General features: G+C 64.4%; 1 protein-coding gene across 1 annotated transcript; it reads right to left on the bottom strand.

Moving 5' to 3' along the window:
- Nucleotides 1-862: 862 nt before the first annotated feature.
- RBM28 (RNA binding motif protein 28) lies at nucleotides 863-21,291 on the bottom strand. Its single transcript, XM_077837927.1, has 19 exons — nucleotides 21,109-21,291; nucleotides 18,871-19,023; nucleotides 18,136-18,230; nucleotides 16,323-16,398; nucleotides 15,505-15,597; nucleotides 15,009-15,080; nucleotides 13,945-14,077; nucleotides 13,139-13,263; nucleotides 9,946-10,024; nucleotides 8,838-8,947; nucleotides 7,028-7,101; nucleotides 6,627-6,762; nucleotides 5,551-5,615; nucleotides 4,703-4,861; nucleotides 3,563-3,712; nucleotides 3,146-3,220; nucleotides 2,251-2,636; nucleotides 1,991-2,084; nucleotides 863-1,218 (listed from the first exon to the last, which is right to left on the bottom strand). Exons 1-19 carry the CDS (start codon nucleotides 21,224-21,226, stop codon nucleotides 1,078-1,080), a joined length of 2,334 nt encoding a protein of 777 aa, XP_077694053.1. The 5' UTR covers nucleotides 21,227-21,291; the 3' UTR covers nucleotides 863-1,077.
- Between the last annotated feature and the right edge of the window lie 1,686 nt (nucleotides 21,292-22,977).

The raw sequence follows: 22,977 nt of genomic DNA on the forward strand, positions 1-22,977 counted from the left end.
CACCCATGATGACTGACAGCCCTGCTTCCCAGGTACCCCAGTGAAGGAGGACCCCGCTCCACTCCCCACCCCCAGTCCCACAGCTCTGCCAAGCCCTGGCACCGCTCCTCTTGCTCTGAGTGCCCAGGAACGAACCGGCTGCAGAAATAAAGCTGCAAGAGATGGGAAGTGGGGTGGGGGGCCTTTGGGCCCTATAGAGACAGCCCAGGTGGGGCCCAGCCAAGTACTGCCAGGCCTGATCCTGCATGGCAGGGAGTCCAGCTGTGTTTGAGGCCTGGCGGGGCCATGGCTGAACTAGGGCTGCTCCCCAGATGGAGCCAGCCCCCAGGGCAGGGAGGGGCCCCCCCAGGGCAGGGAGGGGCCCCACAGCCCCCAGCTCAGCCTCAGAGCAGGCAGCAGTGGGCGAAGGGTCCCGGGGCTGCTGGGAGCAAGCAGGGAGTGCAATGGAGGCCACAGGCAGGTGGGGCTATTCCTCCCTTCCTGCTCCCGCGGGCACTCCCCTGTGCACCCAGCCCACTCTCGCTCCCCTGCTGCAGGGCCTGGCAGCCTAGCAGGGGCAGAACGTGCTGCCAGTCCCTGGCCAGGGAATGAGGGTTAAGCCAGCAGCCACTGGCTCCCCATGGGCAGGGGCATTTGCTGGATCCCGCGGCCAGGTGCGAGCCCCCCGCGCAGTCACTGGTCCCTGCGACAGACCCCTCCCTGGGGCCAAGGCCAGCTGGAGAACCAGGGCAACTGCCGGCGCACACGGGGGAGAAAAACACCCGGTTAGCTAGAGTCCCTGCCACCGGGGAGGCTGGGCCAGCTCCCCTCCCCACACCACGGTGCCCCAGATGAGCAAAGATGAGACTTGGTTCTTCCCAGGTTAAAAAAAAAGATTTAAATTAATAAAAATCTGAGAAACCAACAGAAGAGGATGGGCCCTCCCCAGCTGCAGATGGCAGAGCTGGGTGGGGGAGGGTGCAGGGTGCGGGCACCGCCTGGCACATGTGGATCTCCTTGTGGAGCACCGGCTGGCACTGCTCTGTCACGTGACAGTCCCTGTGCTGGCAAGTCCCCCCCCCGGCGGCTCCTGGGTGCTCAGCTTTCGAACCACTTGCTCCTCTTTGCCCCGGGGGCGCTCTGGGTGCTGCCCAAGATCTTCCGCTTGTACTGCTCCACCAGCTGGTCGAAGCGGGCCTCCGCCTGGCTCCCCGCCGACCTCTGCCTCTTCCCCGGTGCCTGCGAGGGACAGAGAGGGCGAGGCCTGGCTCAGTCCCGCTGCCTGCAGGGGAGCGCCAGCCTCCCGTACCGGGGGCAGATGAGCAGCGCCAGGGGCCACAGATGTGACCTCGGGGCCACGTCCCCCGCCAGCTGCGGGAGGGTCAGTTCCTGTGCCCAGCTGAGGAGGTGCCCATGGGGCAATGGGTGCCCCTTGCATGGAGAGTTTCTGCGCCCCCACCCTTGGGGAGTGGTGCATGGGGGGGGGAGGGGGGAGTCCCAGGGACAGGCCCAGAGGGGTTAGCGGGGTGGGGAGGAAGGAATCCTGCAGTGGTCCCCAGGAGCGTTGGGGATGTGGGGGGCAGAGGGCTGGAGCAGAGCAGGTGGGGCAAGGGGAGGGGGCTCCCGAGGTTTTGAGGAAGGAGGTTGGGTCCCTCGGTGATGGACGGGGCGCGCACTGCCCAAGGAACGGCCCGGCGGGCAGAGGAGGGTGGGCGCTGGGACAAGGGGCGGCAGGAGGGGGAGGTGGGCAGGGGGGCGTGTGCTGGGGGGTGATGTGCAGTGGGAGACGCAGCCAGGCCAAGGCACAACCTGGGCCAACCAGTGTCTCTCAGCACTCGCTGCGACGGGACGTGCTGGTGCCGGTGGGGAGGGGGCTCTGGGCGCCGCCCCCATGAGTCCCACATGGCACCCGGCCCAGCCAGACGCTTCCCCCCCCACTCCTGCTGCCGCAGCCCCCCCAAAACGAACAGGACTGTGCACCCCGGGTCTGCTCGGCCCGAACCCCGCTCACCTGTCTGGGCGCCACGCTCTGCTTCTCCTGCCGCCGCTGGCTGGCCTGGGCCTTCGGCTTCTTCGGCGCAGCTGGCTTGCCCCTGTCGCGCTTCCTGGGGTCAGAGCGGAGAGTGTGAACGCCGGGGCGGGGACCAGAGCCGCACTGCGAGCGCTGGGCCCCCCCAGAGCCTGCTGTTCCCAGACCAGGGAGAGACAGACACCAACTCCCACAAGCACCCCCACCCGTGCACCTTTCCCCCCACCCGCCCCCGCCCCTACCTGATCTTGGGCCCCCGGTGAGTCGGCAGTGTCAGAACCTTCCTACGCTTCTTCCCATCCGGCAGCTCCACCTGCTCCATCTCCGCCTTGGTCTGGAACCCAGCCCAGGGGGTGCCAGGCCCCTGTCCCTCGGCGCCCCGTTTCCTGGGGTTCTGCTGCCCCTGGGCACCTGCGGCATCTTTCTGCCCCTTAGGACCCTGCGTCCTGGGGCCCCTCGGGTCCTTCTGCCCCTGGGGACCTGGGACATCTCCCTGCCCCTTGGGGCCCCGCTTCCTGGGTTTCTTCTGCCTCTTGGGGCCCAGGGGCAGCTTCTGGAGCATCTCTGTAGACCCAGTCCCTTGGGGAGGTCCTTGCCCCTCTGCCGCTTGCTTCTGCCTCAACTTTTGCTGCACAAAACAGAAGGTCAGTGTCCCCTGCCGGCGCTCACGGGTCAGTCAGGGGATCCTGGCCCCAGCACTGCCAGGACGAGCTGCCAGGAGCCCCAAGGCCCCCCACCCCCGTGAACGGCTGGCTGCCAGTGCCAGGCTGGGTGCGAGCTGCCAACAATGCAGCAGGTACCGGTCATGCCAGGATGGATGAGCCAGTGCCCTGGGGGGGCTGCTCCCCACACCCTGACCCTGTGATGCCTGCCTTGACCCCGCACCCCTCAGCACACTCCCCCCAGCACTGCCCTCCCCCGACCCCGTGACACCAGCCCTGCCCCTCCACCCACACTGCCCTCCCCCAAACCTGGCCCCATAATGCCAGCCCCCACCCTGCGCCCTCCAGCCAGCTGCATTTCCAAGGCAGCATAGACCCTGCCTGGGCCCCCGTAGGGCAGGGAAAGGGCCCCCAGTCCGACCGGGGAGGGTACGTGCAGGATCCCAGCTGGGGGGGGAGGAGACATGACACCTACCAGGCTGCGCTGGGCCCGCTGCTCCTTGAGCTTCAGCTTCCTGCGGTCCTCCAGCGAGAACTCCACGATGGGTCGCTATGGGGCAGAGCGGGCAGATGAGAGCCCCAGGCCCAGAGCTAGCGTCAGCCTGGTCATCGCATAGGGACAGGTACTGAGCAGGAAGTGCCCCCTGCCAGACACCCAGCACGGGCGCCTCACCGCCCCACAGCCAGCATGTTCCACCCCCACCCCACCGCGAGCGCATCCCCCTCCAGCCGGGACCCCCCAACCGGCACCCAGTGTGGGCACCTCACCACCCCACACGTGCCGCATTCCACCCCAGTCCTGCTCAGCTCTCTGGGCAGCGAGGCCCCCGGCCTGCACTGCTCTCTGGGTGCAGAGAATCCAGCCCAAGCAGCCAGCCCACGCGGCACCCACCTTGTGCGGCCCGAAGAGGTGCGGGTTGTTGTTGGCATGGCGCAGGGCGGCCAGCGCGTGTTCGTGCTTCTCGAACTCCACGAAGGCGTAGCCCAGAGACTGGCCCAGGCCCTTCCCTGCCGGGGCCGTCAGGTTCCGCATCACCCGGCACTGCAGAGACATGAGAGATGCATCCGGGACCGGCTGGGAGCCCCCGCAGCACACAGTCCATCCCACAGGCCCCCCACTTATGCCCCCCTGTATGGGCCCGCCAGCTCCCCTTTGGAGCTCCGATCTGACCTGGTCACCCTGGGGGGCTGAACAGATCAGGGGAGCCCGAACAGATCAGGGGAGCCCCTCGCACTGGGACCCCTAGAGCAGCCCCACTCCGGAAGGCCTCCCAGGAGCCCCTCGGCGAACAGGAGGCTGGAGTTCAGAGCACGTCACTGCGTGGAACGCTCAGCCCAGCTGCAGCCCTGCAGCATGAGGGCCCCCGGGGGCTCCGCCGAACCTCGTCCACATGGGAAGGGACGTGCAATGGTGTCACTTCCCGTGTTCGGACTCCAACTGCCACGTGCTCATTTCCCTTGTTGCCGCCTCCACGGCCACCGACCCGCTCTCAACGCGCCACGGCGACAGATCTGCACCCAGGCCTTCGGCTCCCCCAGCACCGCTGCAGCGGGGTGCATCTGGCCTGGTCACCCCTCTGCTCCGGGGCGCCCGCCAGTATCACACAGGGGTCTGTGCGTGGGCACCACGAGACACGTGCCAAGCGGCTCAGACCGGCACGCGCAGCCCCCAAACCAATCAGTCCCTCGGCGTAAACCCCACCAGGGCCCCGCTCCAGTGCGGACGGACGAGGGCTGAGCTAGCAGCTAACTGCAGTTCCCCTAGCGAACACCTGGTGTCACCAGTGACCTGCCTGGCAGGGGCCGATAAGGGCAGGGTGGACAGACCCCTGCCCTGCCCCACCCCACTACATGGAGCTGGCTCAGCCCCCCCGTACACCCCCCAGCCAGATCTCCCATCTACCCCGGATAGCCTCCCAAACCAGATCCCCGCCCCGCCATAATTCCCCAGCTTAGGAGCCAGCCCAGCCGGCTGCCTCCAGCCACCTCCCCATCCCCATCCCCATCCCCATCCCCCCCAGCGGGGACTCACCTCCTTGATGCGCAGGCCCGGTCCCCCGCCGGCGGCATGCAGCAGAAGCTGCCGGAGCTGCTGGTCGTCCAGGGCCTTGGGCAGGTTGTGGACGCAGAGCCGCGTGCGCGACACGAAGATGTTCTGGTCCTTCAGCTTCTGGCGTTTCAGCTCCTCAAACTGGGGGGGGGCAGGCGCCGGGAGGGGGTTACGGCCCGGGCCCAGCACAGCGCCCCCCTGTGCAGCCACAGAGCCCGGCCCTCCCCTGCCAGGCGCTGCAGCCAGGGGACAGAGGGCCCTGGCACAATGGGCCGGGGAAGGGAGACCTGGGCTCCCTCCCACCCATGGGCGAGGGCCATCCGGGACGGCCCCAGGGACAGGCGGCGATGGCGTGAGCCATGCCACAGAGCCGCCACGTGCCGTGGCCCAGCCAGGTCTGCCGCCCCCACAAGACTGCAGCGTTCTGCCTGCGAGACCCCGCTGGCCCAGTGCCCCAGCCCCATGCACAACGTGGGGGCCCCCGTGCCCTCCTGCCACCAGCCAGCACGCCAGGCAGCTCTCCTCCTGTGGGCACCCTGTGCCCTACTGACGCCAGCCCAGCGCCCCAGCCCCATGCACGCTATGGGGGCCCCAAGCCCTCCTGATGCCAGCCCAGCGTGCCAGCCCCATGAACCTTGTGGGGGCCCTGTGCCCTCCTGCTGCCAGCCAGCATTTCAGGCGGCTCTCCTCCTGGGGGCACCCTGTGCCATCCTGCTGCCAGGGGGCTCTTCCCAAGCAAAGCCTGTGCCTGCTCTATCTCCCCTGGGAGCAGGCAGCCTGCCCAGCGTAGGTTCCCGAGCCCACTGGCAAGGATGCCCCCGCCCACTCACCCGTGCTCTCTTGGCCATGTCAGTCGTGCTCATGCCCTCGGCGGCCTGGGTGCCGGCCCGGATCACTGCGAGGAGACGGAGAGGCATTAGGGCCGCCCCAGGGACTGACCGGGGCCCCACGCTCAGCGCCCAGCGCCACCTCTGCCCCACAGCGAGGAGTTACGTGTGCTGACGGGGCCCACTGGGGGCGCCATGGAGAGAGAGGCAGCGGAGGCAGGGACGCAGACTCCTGCCAACTAGGAGCTGGGTGGCAACAAGGAGAAACTGGATCTTGTCTGCTCTCTGGCTTCTGAGGAGCAAAGATTCTGACCCCTATGAGATGCCCACTCTGCTTGGCGTGGGTCAGCCCTAGAGGACACAGGGAGCTGCTTAGCACCTTTGAAATCGGAGAGGGGAACTCACTGGGGCGTGTGTGCTCCCTGTTTTCAACCTCGTCACTCGCTTTCCCTAGCTACTAACCCTCCAGTCAGTGTGTTACAGGGGCCGTCTTTGGACGGGGGGAAGAGACTGGCTCTTTGGGCCTGGGAGGAAGCTGAATATCGCTGTGATGATTGGCGGAAGGGACCAGCTATCACCTAGCCCAGCTCCCCGGAGGGGCAGACCGGCCGGAGGGCCCCGGGGGACCGTCTAGGACCCCGTGGTTGGACTGTCCTAGTGCTAGTTCCTGTGGGGTGAAATCTAACCGCAGGACACGCTGAGAGTTGGGGCACCGGGCCTGGGTTCGGATCGTCTGCCCTGAGCTCGGCTCTCCCGGACTTGAGTCGCTCCGGACCGTGGGACGACCAGTTCGCTGCAGCACTGCACGAACTGGCCCCGGCCAGCCAGGGCGCTGGGGGATGGAGGACAGGGGCAGGCATCCCCCGTGGGGTGCTGGGAGTGCTCACAATTGGGATGCAGGGTGCTAGGCTGGGGAGGGGGAGATGCAGCAGCGGAGTAGGAATGCGGAGGGGTCCCGGGGCCCTGGCACTAGGAGGCAGTAAAGAGGGTTTCCCAGGGAGGCGGGCAGCAGAGGAGGAGCTGCGGGGAGAAAGGGCCTGTCTGGCAATGCCCGTCACCCCAGAGCCAGGGTAACTCACAGCCTTCCCGAGCCAGGTACAGGTTGCGGGTGCCCGTCGGCTTCTTCACCTTCTGGGCTCGCAGCTTCTGGGCCTCATCGCGGCTCACGGCCAGGTCCAGGTGCAGCTGGCGCCCGCCCAGCCGCAGTCCCCCGCCCTGCGAGGGAGCCAGACAGCGAATGAGATGCTGGGCATGCGGTAGCATGGGGCAGCCAGGCCCCAAGGCTGCCAGGGAGGAGGAGAGAAGTCTGTCTTCCTCCTCCCCCCCATGGAGGATGCACCAAGGGGCGTTCAGAGCCACGTGCATCCCTATGGATGATACGGGGGTGGGGTGGGGGCAGGGCTCCCCCCAATCCCAGCCATGTCAGATGTGGGCCCACTGGAGTGGCAATGGTCTCGTGACTCCCCTGAGCCCCACTCACCTCACTGTCATCCTGAGCAGCCTCAAGACACTTCTGGGTGGCTTCCTGGGTGGTGAACTGGGCAAAGGCGCAGCCTGGAAAGAGACGAGAAGGTGAGATCCCGGCTGTGCGCGGACCAGGGCAGCCAGGAACCGGTGCCAGGCACAGCCTGTCCCACCAGCGCCTCCATGAAGGGACCCGCTGGCACTGCTGTAAGGATCAGGCCTTTATCTGTAGCCATATTGTGAGGCCTAAAGCCTAAGGCTGCCCTCTGCAGCCAGATTAAAAGAGCAGCCGAACAGCAGCCATTAGCTGAGAAGCAGGAAGTCACATCCGCACATTCCATCTAAAACACATTAAAACAATGTAATATCCGGCTGGTAAGAAGGAGACCCTGTCCTAACGGCCCCCACTATCCCCAGATAAAGAAACAGATCTTAAGATGGTGAAAGAAAACTTAGCTGGATAGCGTCTGCCTGTCAAGAACTCACTTATCAATAGTTGTGGTTGTGAAACTCTCATTTCTTTATTGTTTTGTCATTATGGTCCCCACTTCCCTATCATTTATCTGTATGGTCTCTGTCTGGTTCTTTGATTGTTTCTGTCTGCTGAGTAATTAATTTTGCTAGGTGTAAATTAATTAAGGTGGTGGGATCGGATTGGTTAAAGAATTTTTGTTACACTACGTTAGGATTGGTTAGTAACATTTCAGTACAATGATTGGTCAAGGGACAGTGAAGCAGGACTCAAATTTCACTATATAAACTGGGGTCCAAGAGGAAGTTCTTTGGAACCAACTCCAGGACATGGTCCCAAGATCAGAGCTGCCAGACCTCAACACCATGCCAGCCACACGGTGCAGAAACTGGAGTCCCCCCGGTGGACCTGATCCTGACTGGCCATCAAGAAAAGTTCATCTGTCTTATTGGGAGTGGTGAGGACTGTATGTGTAGTGTGTGCCGACTGGTTTTGGTGATTGTTAATAAATAGCGGTTACGTGGGATAGTCCTGTGTAAGGCTCTTTCACTGGTGAAAAACCCACTAAACCCGCAAAAGATTCAGCCCTGGAGTCCACAGGGACAGTGGCGTAGCTAGGTGGAGCGAACAGGGGCAGCAGACCCGCTTGTACCCGCCGCCGGGGGGCCGGAGTGCGCACAAAGGCCCCTGCCGCCGGGGGGCCGGAGCGCTGTCGGGTGAGCAAAAATTTTAAAAGGTGCCTATACATTAAAAAGGCACCACTTATGCCCAGAGGGGGAGCACCTGCTCCCCCCGCTCCGCTACTGCACAGGGAAAGGGTGTTTGCCCGGAGCCCACGGAGTGGAGCCTGGAGCCCACGGAGGAGTGAAGTTAGGTGATTTTCGCCTGGAGCCTTAGTAACTGGGTACGGGTGGGTGCCCTTGAGCGTGTGAGTAACAGAATCTTGTGCGGGTAACATTGCGCACTCCCCCGCTTTCCAGCACGCGCCCCCTGGCAATGCGCACTCCCCTGCTCCCCACCCCCAGACCTCCCTTGCCCCACTCCCTGCATTGCACAGCCCCTGCCTCCCAGTACACACCTCCCCAGTCCCTCCCGCTGGCTCCCTGCCCGCCTGGGGCACACGGGAGGCCAGCAGGGGTGTGGCTGCAGTAGAGGCCTGAGGCCTGGATGACGCCAAGCAGCAGCCTGGGCAGGGGCACTGCAGCAGCTAACCCCAGCTACGCGCCTGGCTGGGGCCCTGGGAGCGACCATGGGGGTGGGGTGACTGTTCCCTGGGGCTGACTCCAGGCTACTCAATATTGCGGTGGGATCCGGGGCCCTGGTGGGGTCTCCCCTGGCCCGAGGCAGGTGTTACCTCTGGAATGCTCCGTGTCCGGGTGCAGGACAATGCGGACATACTTGAGGTCCCCAAACCGCTCCAGCATCTCGCCCAGCTCCTCCTCCTCCGTGTCGAAGGCCAGGTTCCTGCCGGGTGCACCACGCCGTGAGGCCTTGCCTCTGCCTGCGGCTCCCCCAGCAGGACCCAACGCCCACCACTGACCCGGGCGCCCACGTGGCCCCCAGTAGCCTCAGAGGAGATGGTGGCAGCCAACTGCACTGCACGCCCAGGCCCAGCCCTGCCCTCTGCCAGGGGCTCTCCAGGCAGGGGGTGTAAGCACCCCCCACCCCACAGACACCCCCTAAGAAGGAGAGAGGAGCCACTGACTGTTTCCAACAGCAGGGTGCGGGGGGGAGGGAGGAAGGGGAGGGTCCTGTGGCACAGCAGGGGGAGGGGAGGGTCCCGCAGCACATAGGATGTGTTGGAGGGGTCCCTCGGCTCAGAGAGGGGCGCAGTGGGCGGAGAGGAGTGTCCCGTGGCAGGGAGGGTCCCGCGGCAGGGATGGAGCCCAGGCAGGGTGGCAGGGTTAACGTGCCCAGCCCTAGCGCAGGGAGGACGGCTGCGGAGCCCAAGTCTGATGGGCAGAGCACGGCTCACTCCACACTCCTGCCACAGGGCCAAGGAAATGCGATCGGGGCTGGAGAGAACAGCTACCATGGGGGAAATGAGAGACGGCGTCAAGGCCACAATCCCGGCTGCTTCCTCTCCACAGGCAGGGAGCGGAGTGGGGGAGCCGTCTACACACTATGGAGCAGGAAGTCTGCAGGGCAACTCCCATCAGCCAGCCCGAGGTAAAGCAGAGTGCTCTGGGGAGGCGGGTAGGACTCATGGTACCAGCTCAAGAGCAGGGGGAACTGTGGCAAGGTCATCCCGCCACGAGCTCCGGGCCAAGCACCCCACTATTCTCTGGGAAAGAGCACACCACCAAAGCTAGCCAGTGCCCTCCCCATCTCCCCACTCTGGTATCCTCACACTTCCCAGCAGCAGACAGCGTTCCCTGCCTCTCAGAGGCCTGTGCGCCCCCTGCCCAGAGCTCCGGCAGGGTAGCAGGGTCACTAACGGTCACCGACGGTCACTAACCCACCTGACAAAGACAGTCCTTCCCTCGGCGACGTCGGACGGCCGCTTCGGGCCCTTCTTCCTCTTTCCGGCCACGTCGGCATCTAGAACAAAGCCAGGCAGAGTCCTGGGCACAGGGCAGGGGACACCCGGGGCAGCTGCTTCTTCCCACCCCTACTGCAACCCCACCAGCCACGCAGTCACCGCCCGGGGCACACGATCGCCCCTGAGGAGCTCAGCACCCAGGCCCCAGACTGGGGGGGGACGGGCTGGGCTCTCCACCCCCCCTGCTAGTTGCTGGGGTGTGACAGCGCGGGAGGGTCCCGGCGAAACCTTCCCACTCACTAACGCAGCATCTCAGCCAGCGCTGCAGTCTGGGACAGGAAGCACTGGGCATGGCTGACCCAGCCCTTTCACCCCCCTGGGTGAGACGGGACCCCTGGGCACAGCCTGTCGGGGGTGGGGGACGACAGAGGTGTTAAAGGGGAAGGAGATATTAACCACGGCAAGGGCAAAGCGCCCTGTGCACTATCCCCTGGGTCACCCAGGGAGCCAGCAGCAGAACCAGGAACAGAACCCAGAGCCCCAGTCTGTGACCCAGGGACCCCTGGATGCCACCAGCAGAGGGCACAGGGGACCCACAGAGTTTTACAGGGACCTCATGGCCAGATACAGGCACAGTAAGTCCCCAAAGGGAGGCACACGAGGCCTGTGTCGAGAAAGGCACTGGACGGGCTTCGGGGGGAGTTCTGCTCTGTGCGACACACAAGTGTCCCGGCTCTAGAACCCCTGGGATAATTTGATCTGACACGTGACCGCTGGTTCCCAATATTCCCGCCTGCTGCCGCTTGCCCCTCTCCTCTGGGCTGTTTCCGCTATCATCCTAGCGGAGCGCCACGAGGGACGCCGAACGCTGGGCTGTCCTGGTTCCTGGGGAGCAGCAGATCTGGGAATGCTGCGAGTGGCCAGACCAGGGGCTGGGCACTGCAGGTAATTGGGGCTGCCTTTGGCTAAGCTGTATAGGGACAGCGAGCCTAGCGGGGTGTGACGAAGCGGGACTGTTCTTAATGTTTTCTCTGAATATTGTGGGGGTGCCTCAGTTTCCCCTAGGCAGTTCTTAAGTGTCCAGGTGGTGGGGTAAGGGTGTATGATCCTTGCAGAGCCCTGGAGGGCAGGTGTGTGCAGGGATCTGGACGCAGAGAATGGCCAACACCCTGTTTCCTGGCAACTGATGGCCTGGGCCCTTCCCCCCTGCAAGGTGAGAGCTAAAGAGTTGGAGAACAAAGGAATCCGGTGACCTCCTGGCCCGGGAAAGGGACAAAGCCCAGAGGAGGAGGGGCTGGGGGGGTTTCAGTTTGGGGCTGGCTGGAGACAGAGTGAAGTGCAGACATGGTTGTCTGGCTCACTGCCCCCCAAAATGGACCCAGCTGAGGGGTCCTGTTCTCTGCCCCTACAAGCTCTGTTTTAGACCATATTGCTGTTGTCTAATAAACGTTCTGTTTTACTGGCTGGCTGAGAGTCACGTCTGACTGCGAAGTTGGGGGGCAGGACCCTCTGGCTTCCCCAGGAGCCCCGCCTGAGCGGACTCGCTGTGGGAAGCGCAGGGAGGGGCAGAGGAGGCTGAATGCTCCGAGGTCAGACCCAGGAAGGTGGAAGCCGTGTGAGCTGTTTGTCCCGCAGACAGGCTGCTCACAGAGAGGAGACTTCCCCAGAGTCCTGACTGGCTTCATGGAGTTCCAGAGCATCGCCCGGGGACTCCGTGACACTCGGAGCTGACCTGCGGCAGGCACAGACGAGGCTCCTGCACACTAAGGTCAGGGGGAAGCGAGGCACCTCCCAGCCCCGTGTAGCCCCAGGACACCTCATGGAGGCCAGTCCAGAGCCCTGCCTGCCCAGGGTCGCCCTCCAGGTGCCCAGTTCAACACTGGCCAGGCTGCTCAAGGGATGGTCGCTCCCATGCAGCAGCTGCTCCGTGACCCACATGAGTGTTAGGATATAGATATTCAGGCCTGTCTGTAAAGGCCTACACTCTAAGAATTTAGGTGTATTCTTATCACTTGGCTAGTTATAGAGGTACAAAAGAAAGAATCAAAATCACTGTCTGCTGGTGTAAGGGCCTTCTCTTACTGTGACAGTCTGAGGCCCTGTGCTTAGGCTAAGGCCTTTGGAAGAGAACAGTCAAATTCTCACATTCCAAACTAGTCACATTGAAATCAGGTGCTATTGGGCTGTTAGGAATACAATCCTGTCCTGATAATGCCTATCGCCTCCAGAGAAAGGGAAGTGCCTAGAAAATGTAAAAGGAAACTTAGTTTGATAGCATCCTGTCTGGCAAGAACTCACTTATCCATAGCTGGGATGTGAAATCCTCACTTCTGTATTGTCTTGTCATTACAGTTCCCATTTTGCTAGTGTTTGTCTGTATAATCTCTGTCTGGTTCTGTGATTGTTCCTGTCTGCTGTATAATTAATTTTGCTGGGTGTAAACTAATTAAGGTGGTAGAATATAATGGGTTACATAATCATGTTACAATATGTTACGATTGGTTAGTTAAATTTCAGGAAAATGATTGGTTAAGGTATAGCAAAGCAGAACTCAAGTTTTACTATATAGCCTGCAGTTAATCAGGAAGTGAGTGGGTGGGTGGGTGTGTGTGGGGAAAATGGGAACAGGCAATGGGGGTAAGGAAATTGGAATCATGTTTTGCTAAGGGCAGGAATGGGAACAGGGACACAGGTGTAAGGCTCTGTGGTGTCAGAGCTGGGAAGGGGGAAACTAAGGAAGGAAACTGGAATCATGCTTGCTGGAAGTTCACCCCAATAAACATCGAATTGTTTGCACCTTTGGACTTCGGGGATTGTTGCTCTCTGTTCATGCAAGAAGGACCAGGGAAGTACGTGGGTGAAGGAATAAGCCCCCTAATAGTGACACCCCTCCCCACCGAGTCCAAGCTGGCTGGGACCCCACATCCCATTGCCTCCACGTGCGTGTTCCCGTCACTGCTATGACTCACTGCACAGAAGGTCCGGGCTCCTTGCACAACTGGGGCGATTCCTGGTGCATGGGGTCAAGCCATGGGGCATGCACACAGGGCCCGGGCTGGTGTACAGCCCACTCCCAGCGGGGGGGCAGCCCCCAGGGGACCCCAGCTCCTTTGTCCTCACTGGCAGCCAGGCTGGTTCCGAGCAAAGCGCCCCAACGTAGTAACAGAACAAACCTTTATCGTCCTCCTCTGAGCCCTCGGGCTCTTCCCTCTCCGCCTCGCTCCCCTCCTCTGCAGCCTCACCGGCCTCCTCCTCCTCGCTGCTGTCTGCAGGGGCAGCCGCTGTGCCCTTCCCGAGCCTGCAACAGTGAGAGCCAGGGGCTGAGCAGCTGGGAGAGCCGCCAGCCCAGCCGGGAAGGAGCAGAGCTGGGAGAGCAGGACATGCTGGCTGGGGAGCACAGCTGATGAACAGCCCCATACCTGGGGGGCCTGGGGTCCCAGAGGCCCAGCTGCTGCTAGCGCAGCATCCAGGACCCTACGACGTGGCAAACCCCCGAGCAAAGAACAGGGGTGAGGGACAGAAATGGAGGGGAGATGACAACGCCACAGGGAAAGCCCGGCCCGGCCATCGCCGTGGGAACCACGCCCGGCCCCACAGAGTCCAAGTGCCTCCATCAAAGAGTTTAAGGGGAGACGTGATGAGCGGAAACCATCTTGGAGGAAAGAGTAAGAAGGAGCACGGGGGGGGGGGGGGGGGGCGGGGGGAGCACAGCAGGCGAGCCCCCAGCAGCTCTGCAAACAACACAGTCTGGAGTCAAGGGTGCAGCCTCCCAGGAGCTGCCAACGGGACGTGCCTACAGGGCCATAAAGCAGCCCTGGCTCCCAGAGCTGTGCTGCGCCGTGACACGCTGCCGGGGGCCATGCCCTGGTCACACAGGTGGCTGATGGGCCACATAGAGGTGAGGCTCCCCATGGAGACACCCCAAGATCCAGCCAGCCGCACCCTCTGCAGCCCAGGAACAAGTCTGTCACTCGCTCACCGTCCCGGCACCCACGAGCTGGACTGCTCCTCCGATCCCAGCACTTCACCTTCCTCTTCGTCCTCCTCCTCGCTGGCGTTCTCGGAGCCCGAGTCCTGCTGTTGGGCTTGGCTGGGCTTCTCCTCCCTGCCCCCTGAGGTGACAATGGCCAAGGGAGATGAGCCAGTGCCACGCGGGAGGGGCAGCCCCCCCTCCGGGTTTCGTTACACTCACTTCCCTCAGGATGGTCACAGAGCTGCTGCGGCTAACAAATGCAGAGGAAGAGCCACGCGTGGCAGGGGAGAGAAATCCAGCCAGGAACGAGACGCTTCCTTCCCTGTGTCACACAGCTGCACACGCACTCAGGGACACAACACACCCTCCCACACACACAGGCAGCAGGGAAGGGTAACTGCCCTGTGGTACCGATGGGAAACTGAGGAAGGGTCACCCGGCAGTTGTGGCAGAGCCTGGAATAGACCCCAGCTCTCCTGAGCCCCAGGCCAGCGCTCTAACCACTGGGCACCCTCTTCCTGAGCCACAGACCAGAACAGCCTGCAAGCCCTGGGTTCTGTCCAGAATGCCAGGCCAGCGTCATTCGGCTCACACGTGGTGTGGTACTGGTGAAGAGATGGGGTAGGGGAGCCCAAGGCAGTGGGGTCAGCCAGGCAGGACAGCTCAGTGCCCCAGCTTTGGGCTCAGGAGCCTCAGGGGTGTTTCAGAGGTGATCAGGTGCACTGCTCCCTCTGAGTGTGGAGGCCCCGGGGGTCCAGAGCGAGTGGACTCCCTGAGGGGGCCCACGGTGAGACAGGCGTGGTGAAGACTCAGAGGTACGGTCCCAAAGGGCCTAACCCTGGAGAGAGCGCAACCTTCATGGAAGGCTGTCACACTGAAGGGGGTTCCTCCCAGGGACTGTATGGAGATGAGAGAGCCCGGGGCCTAAGAGTCCATGACAGTAACCAACCAGCCAGCACCCCACAGCCATGTCATGCAGCAGGGAGTTCCACGTGCCTGTGAAAAGCAGCCGCCCTGAGAGCGGCCCATCCCAGCGCTCCCACCCAGCCAGACAGCCGCAGGTCACTCACCGGAGGGAGGTCCTGCCTGCGTAGCTCGGTACTTATCCTTGGCCACCGCCCAGTCCACGGCCACCGTGCGCCCTGCGGGACACAAGGAGAGCTGCCAGGAGAGCCAGGCCCCAGCTCGCTGGGTGAGCGACGCTGAGATGGGCTAACCCAGCCAGAGGGTTACGCTGGGGGGCAGCTAGAGCTGAGCCCAGAGGATGGTGCCAGGAGCCTTCGGTACTCGCCCGCCGGAGCCAAGCGCAGGACGTGCCCACTGAACCGAGCTGCAGCTCCAGAGCAGGGGAGCGGTTTGGCAGTTCCACAGAGCCGCTGCCTCGGCTTTCCTTCAGGGCTGATGACAGCTGGGCTCTGATGAACCCCGGGAGGCCAGCGCAAGACTCTGCAGTGGGACAAACCGCGGGCGCCTTTCCCGGAACCCCAACGCCGCAGGTGATCTCTGGAGGTGCCCAGTGCCCAGGTCTTGCACAGCGGGGCAGGCCGGGGACAAGGGGGTGCTCACCTTTGATCTCCTTCATGTTCATCCCTTTCAGGGCCTTCCCCGCTTGCAGGATGTTCTTGAACTGAACGAAGGCAAAGCCCCGCATCTTCCCGTCTGCAAGAGATCAAGGGGATAGGTCCTGCTTTGAGCAGGGAGTTGGACTAGATGACCTCCTGAGGTCCCTTCCAACCCTGATATTCTATGATTCTAAGGCTCAGAGTGCACCAGGCCCAGGAGGGCGGGGAACCCAGGGCTCAGCTATCCCCTCCAGGACACGCTCAGGGGGTGCCCCAGAAGCTCGGTCTACTCCAGGACTAAACCCCAGGGGTGCTGGGAGGGCACAGACAGTCCTGCCTAGCAGCCCCCAACCTGGCATGCCCCAGCCCCCCTCCCCCCATTCCTGCTTCTTGTTTAGCATGTGCAAGGATCCTGTGGTGGAATCACTGCTGCTTGGGACACAGACACAAGCCCCGGGGAACAGCCCTCACCAAGCCGCGGATGACACAGGAGCTAACAAGAAGGCAGCGCGGTCAAGCAGCCAGGCTGCTGCACTAGGAACCCGAGAGCTGGGCTCTCTTCCTGCTACCTTGCAGTGCCCTGGAGCGAGGCGCTCCCCATCTGTAACATGGGGGTCTCACTTGGACAGGGCTTTACCAACAGGCCTGGTGTCTAAGGTACCAATGGCAGGGATGATCACATGCCGGCTCTGACGTTTGGCACCCAAACGAGCGACCTGAGTCCCCAGTGGCCCCCAGCAAAGGCAGCTTGGCCGATGGCTCTGACTTTCCCCACGTGGAGCACATAGGCTCCCTTGTCGCTGGCAGCCGGCTAAGCCCTACCTGCTTTCCTAGGAATGTTAACCTCCAGCACAGCTCCAAAGGGAGAGAACAGAGCCTTCAGGTCATCATCTGAGCACTGGGGAGAACAAAGAGGGGTCAGACCGATGAGGGGGCAGGAGCAACGCAGCTGGAGGCTTCACCCCAAACACGGGCAGCAGGGCTGAGCAAGGAGGGTTAAAAGCCTCCTCCTGCCAGGTAAATAAAACTTCTGAGCTCACCATCAACAGAGGCCAGTGTAGTGCTCTGCTCTGCCAACTTTGAGCCTCACTCCATGGGGTGATGGGCTATGAGGGCCAAGCAGCACTGTGGGCAGCCCGCTAGGAAGGGACAGTGCCCTTAGTGCCCACTGGGGGTGTGACAAAGTGGGACTGTTCTTAATGTTTCCTCTGAATACTGTAGGGGTGCCTCAGTTTCCCCTAGGCATTTCTTAAGTCTCTAGGGGGTGGGATAAGGGGGTGTAATTGTCGCAGAGCAAAGGTCCAGTGTACATAAATGGCCGACACTCTGTCTCCTGGCAACTGATGGCCTGGGCCCTTCCCCACTGCAAGGTGAGAGCTAAAGGGTTGGAGTACAAAGAAATGAGGTGCCCTCCTGGCCAGGGACAAAGCCCAGAGGAGGAGGGGGTGGAGGGTGAGTCAGTTTGGGGCTGGCTGGAGATGTGGAGTGAAGTGCAGACGTGGTTGTCTGGAGCACTGCCCCCCAAAATGGACCAGGCTGAGGGGTCCTATTCTTTGTACCTACAAGCTCTGTGTTAGACCGTGTTCCTGTCATCTAATAAACCTCCTGGCTAGCTGAGAGTCATGTCTGACTGCAGAACTGGGGGGCAGAACCCTCTGGCTTCCCCAGGACCCTGCCTGGGTGGACTCGCTGTGGGAAGCGCACAGAGGGGCAGAGGAGGCTGAATGCTCCGAGGTCAGACCCAGAAAGGTGGAAGCCGGGTGAGCTGTGTGTCCTGCAGACAGGCTGCTCACAGAAAGGAAACTTCACCCGAGTCCTGCCTGGCTTCATGGGGAGCAGTTCCAGAGCCATGCCCAGGGACTCCGTGACACCCGGCCCACGGGCGGAGCCAGGACCGGCCATCACTGTGGGAACCAAGCCCGGCCTCCATCAAAGAGTTTAAGGGGAGACGTGATGAGCGGAAACCATCTTGGAGGAAAGAGTAAGGAGCACAGGGGGGGTGGAGGGGGCAAGCACAGCAAGTGAGCCCCCAGCAGCTCTGCAAACAACACGGTCTGGAGTCAAGGGTGCAGCCTCCCAGGAGCTGGCAACGGCATGTGCCTACAGGGCCATAAAGCAGCCCTGGCTCCCAGAGCTGTGCTGCGCCGTGACACGCTGCCCGGGGGCCATGCCCTGGTCACAGAGGTGGCTGATGGGCCACACAGAGGTGAGGCTCCCCATGGAGACACCCCAAGATCCAGCCACGCTGGAAGCCTGCAGACAGGCTGCTCCCAGAGAGGAGACTTCCCCAGAGTCCTGCCTGGCTTCGTAGGGAGCAGTTCCAGGGCATCGCCCGAGGACTCCATGACAAGGATTATCCATGAACGGCTCGGCTGGGCTCTGAAGCCAGTTCCACCCCACACCAGTAGAAAGGCAGCGACTGTGCCAGGTTATAAACCCCAGAACCTCCAGAAGCAACTCCCAGCACGTGCTACCTCCTGCCTCATTTCACTGCTCTGCTGTAGCTATGTGCCAGAGACAGACAGCGTTAGAGATGCCGCAGGTCCGAGCCCCAGCCCGAGCCCTGGGCTGCGATCTCGCCTCGCAGAGTCCCCTGGCATGCTGTAGAGCCAGTGATCCTGCTCACTGCTCCTACCTTAAAGCTCAGGTTGCGGATGATCAGCCTGGCTTTCTTGGGGGCCCCTTTCGGCTTTTTCGGCTTCTGCTCTTCTGGAGGGATCTCCGAGGCGTCTAATGAACAGAGAGCAGCGCAAGTGAGCACGGTAGTGCAGGGCCTGCCTGCTACGGGGCTGCGTTCTCACACAGCTCCCTTCAACCACGTGTATCTGCAGACACGAGTTACAGAACCCAGGGCAGTCTCTGGACATAGCAGCAGGAGAACCCTGTGCCCTGACCAACATCCACCCCACTCTTCCCCCCAGCTTAGGGGCCCTGGACAACCCAGCCACGAACCGGTCAGAGATCACAACGAATGACACAGCAACCACGGGATGAGGGGTTTCTTCCCCAGCTGCACTAGGACACTCGGGCTGCCCTTGGCTGGCCTGCACGCCGTGGGAGCTGGGGAGGAGCTCTCGGCAGACAGGTGCCCACGTCACAAAGGACACCAGCACAAGGGGGACTAACTGGCCCAGTGTGGGGGCTGAGCTCCGTCCCCCTCCAGGGCAGAGCTAGACACATAGTGTGGGGGGCTCGCACAGACACCGCCAGCAACGCCCCCACACCGTGGGCAGAGAGAAGAGTCTGTCTCCAGCACCGTGGAGCCAGCACCCACGCCAACAGGTGCCAAGCCCCCAGACAGCAGTTTGCTTTGCAACGCCAGGGTCCGCGCTGCCATCACAACGACAGAGCCAGGCTGCTCCCAACTCACCTGGCCGCTGCTTCTTCTTCTCTCTCAGCTTCTTCTTCGCAACATCCACCTTGATCTCATGGCCTTCGAAGGTGGTGACCTCCCTGAGGGCTCGCTGGGCATCCTCCAGCAGGGAGAACGTGACGTAGCCAAACCCACGGCAGGTCTCACTGCCTGCAAGAGAAGAGCAGCGTGACCGGCACCCGACCAGGCTCTGCCAAGGGCTCCGCTCCCCTCCCTACCCGAAACAACTCCCGGAGACTCCAGGTGAGGAGATCCAGAGACTTGCCTTCTCCCCCCCTCCCCTGAGGTCTTCCAGGTGCAGCCCCCTGCACCCCCCGCAACTCCAGGCCTCCCCCGCCCCCGGCCAGGTTTCCCGCTTCCCCATCAGGGGAACTGGGCTCTTTCCCTGCCACAACTGGGGGCCCCAAGACCCGGTCCCCTGCCTTGCTCTCTGGGGACCCCAGCTCTCCCTGCCCCGAGCTCAGCCTGTTCCCTTACCCATCCCACCCCCAGGGGGCACATGGCTCCTGCTTCCCCCCAGCCCTCAGACCATGGCTCCTGCGCCCCCCCCACTCCTCCAGGCCCCCCTCCCCACGACTCCCCCCCATCCAGACTCCCCCGCCCCCTTCCTCCCTGCTCCTGCTCCTCCCTCCCCTCCAGACCCCTCCCTGCCATGGCTCCTGCCCCCCCCAGACTCATCCCCCCCGCTCCTCCAGCCCCCCCATGGCTCCTGCTCCCCCCCCGCTCCTCCAGGCCCCCCTCCATGGCTCCTGCTCCCCCCCGCTCCTCCAGGCCCCCCTCCATGGCTCCTGCTCCCCTCCCCGCTCCTCCAGGCCCCCCTCCATGGCTCCTGCTCCCCTCCCCGCTCCTCCAGGCCCCCCTCCATGGCTCCTGCTCCTGCTCCCCTTCCCGCTCCTCCAGGCCCCCCTCCATGGCTCCTGCTCCCCCCCGCTCCTCCAGGCCCCCCTCCATGGCTCCTGCTCCCCTCCCCGCTCCTCCAGGCCCCCCTCCATGGCTCCTGCTCCCCTCCCCGCTCCTCCAGGCCCCCCTCCATGGCTCCTGCTCCTGCTCCCCTTCCCGCTCCTCCAGGCCCCCCTCCATGGCTCCTGCTCCCCCCCCTGCTCCTCCAGGCCCCCCTCCATGGCTCCTGCTCCCCCCCCGCTCCTCCAGGCCCCCCTCCATGGCTCCTGCTCCCCTTCCCGCTCCTCCAGGCCCCCCTCCATGGCTCCTGCTCCCCTCCCTGCTCCTCCAGGCCCCCCTCCATGGCTCCTGCTCCCCCCCCGCTCCTCCAGGCCCCCCTCCATGGCTCCTGCTCCCCCCCCGCTCCTCCAGGCCCCCCCTCCATGGCTCCTGCTCCCCCCCCGCTCCTCCAGGCCCCCCTCCATGGCTCCTGCTCCCCCCCCCGCTCCTCCAGGCCCCCCTCCATGGCTCCTGCTCCCCCCCCGCTCCTCCAGGCCCCCCTCCATGGCTCCTGCTCCCCCCCCGCTCCTCCAGGCCCCCCTCCATGGCTCCTGCTCCCCCCCGCTCCTCCAGGCCCCCCCCATGGCTCCTGCTCCCCCCCGCTCCTCCAGGCCCCCCTCCATGGCTCCTGCTCCCCCCCCCGCTCCTCCAGGCCCCACTCCATGGCTCCTGCTCCCCCCCCGCTCCTCCAGGCCCCCCTTCATGGCTCCTGCTCCCCCCCCCCGCTCCTCCAGGCCCCCGTCAATGGCTCCTGCTCCCCCCCCGCTCCTCCAGGCCCCCCTCCCATGACTCCCCCCCATCCAGACTCCCCCGCCCCCTTCCTCCCTGCTCCTGCTCCTCCCTCCCCCCCAGACCCCTCCCTGCCGTGGCTCCTGCCCCCCCCAGACTCATCCCCCCCGCCCCATGGCTCCTCCTCCCCCCTGCTGGCTCCTGCTCCCCCCCCGCTCCTCCAGTCCCCCCCCACGGTTCCTGCTCCCCACCCCCCCTCCAGCCCCCCCCACGGTTCCTGCTCCCCACCCCCCCTCCAGCCCCCCCCACGGTTCCTGCTCCCCACCCCCCCTCCAGCCCCCCCCACGGTTCCTGCTCCCCACCCCCCCTCCAGCCCCCCCCACGGTTCCTGCTCCCCACCCCCCCTCCAGCCCCCCCCACGGTTCCTGCTCCCCACCCCCCCTCCAGCCCCCCCCATGGATCCTGCTCCCCACCCCCCTCCAGCTCCCCCCATGGTTCCTGCTCCCCACCCCCCCTCCAGGCTCCCCCCCCGCGCCTGCCCCATGGCTCCTGCCCCCCCCGCCCCACCTTTGTGGGTCACGACGAAGCAGCGCTTGAGCGGGCCGAGCTGGCCGAAGAGCTGCTCCAGGCCGGGGCCGCGGGCCGAGGCGGGCAGGCCGCGCACCAGCAGGGTCAGGCCGGCCATGGCCCGGGCTCCGCGCCGCTCAGCGCCCGCCCCGCACGCGCCGCCCGCTGGGCGCCGCCATCTTGGCCGGGTCCGGCCGCGAAACGGCTCCGGCCGGGAACGCGGGGCCGCCGCGGGGTTCCGGGCCGGGGGGCGGGGCCCGGGGAGGGGGCGGGCCCGGGGGCGGGGCCCAGCGCGGGGGCGGGGCAGCCCTGCCTTTCGGTGTGTGAATTTACTGGTGAACTTTGACCCTGATCACCCATAACGGGGGGGGGGGCTTCCCTGAAAGGGCCCCAAATCAGGATGGACCCAAAATACTCCCCCCAGCCCCCCATTAATTAATGGTAATGATCTCGTGGCTTTAAAGCCCATCTAGGGGACCCCTGGGCGTGCAGGAGGGGCTGGGGACCCCTGGACATGGGGCCGGGGGGGCGCAAGAGGGGGGCTGGGGACCCTTGGGCACAGGGGGTGTGTGAGGGGGCTGGGCACCCCTGGACATGGGGCCGGGGGTGCACAGGGGCTGGGGCTGGGGACCCCTGGGCACAGGGAGTGTGTGAGGGGGCTGGGGACCCCTGGACACGGGGCCGGGGGCATGGAAGGGGGGCTGGGGCTGGGGACCCCTGAGCATGGGGGGTGAGGGGGCTGGTGGCCCCTGGGCACGGGGCCAGGGGGCGCAGGAGGGGGGCTGGGACTGGGGACCCCTGGACACAGGGCCAGGGGGGCGCAGGAGGGGGGCTGGGGACCCCTGGGCACGGGGCCGGGGGCGCGGGAGGGGGGCTAGGGCTGGGGACCCCTGGGCATGGGGCCAGGGGCGCGGGAGGGGGGCTGGGGCTGGGGACCCCTGGGCACGGGTGGGTGAGGGGGCTGGGGACCCCTGGACACGGGGTCAGGAGGGCGCAGGAGGGGGGCTGGGGAACCCAGGGCACGGGGGGGTGAGGGGGCTGGGGACCCCTGGGCACGGGGCCGGGGGCGCGGGAGAGGGTGAGGGTGAGGGGGCTGGTGCCACGCAGCAGCAGCGGGTGGAGCGGAAAGGGGCAGGGCTGGGAGAAGACCCCCAGGGGATGTGAACAGCCCCCTGGCTGGGGAGAGAGGGCCGTCGTGCCCAGGTGTTTGCAGGACTGGGGCTCTGCCGGGTGCTGCCCTCCCCACCCCCTTTGCCAAGGTGCTGGCTGAGCTGGGATTTATACAATGCGGCCTCTAATTTGGAGTGACTCCAGTTTGGGGGCCGACTGGGAGACCCCCAGAGCCTGATTTTGACAGGCCAAGAACACACACGTTCCCAGGGATGTCAGCTGGAAACCAGGCCCCTGGTGCCTGAAGAGAGGCCCCCACACCTCAAAGCCCCTAGCGTGCAGGCCCGATATGAGACCCTCACTCCAGCCTGATCTCCCGCCCCCGGCCGAGCGCCTGGCTCGGGCTGCCCTGGATGGGGAAGCTGCTGCTGCCCCCCAGGCTAGAGCACGTTCTCTCCAGGACCCCGCGGAAGCACCACTCCATGGCGGTGCCCGGTTCCAGGGTGGGTCCTCTCCTTTCAGCGTCTCCCCTATCGCCCTGGGGACAAAGTGGCTCCTGATCCAATGGCCCGTCTTGTCCCTTGGCTTCTTTTTCCAGCTTGTCAGCCCCAAACCCATAGCTGGCAAGAGCCGGAACATGGGCTTTGTCTTCTGTCCTTGTGAGGGGGCAGTGGGCTCCTTTGGGGGGTTCTGTTTTCCAGAGGCAGTTTTTGTCCTAGGGTTCCCAGCGGGCCGGGAGGGCCAGATCTGCCAGGGACA

Source organism: Eretmochelys imbricata, chromosome 1 (genome assembly GCF_965152235.1).
Source record: "Eretmochelys imbricata isolate rEreImb1 chromosome 1, rEreImb1.hap1, whole genome shotgun sequence".
Taxonomy (NCBI): domain Eukaryota; kingdom Metazoa; phylum Chordata; order Testudines; family Cheloniidae; genus Eretmochelys; species Eretmochelys imbricata.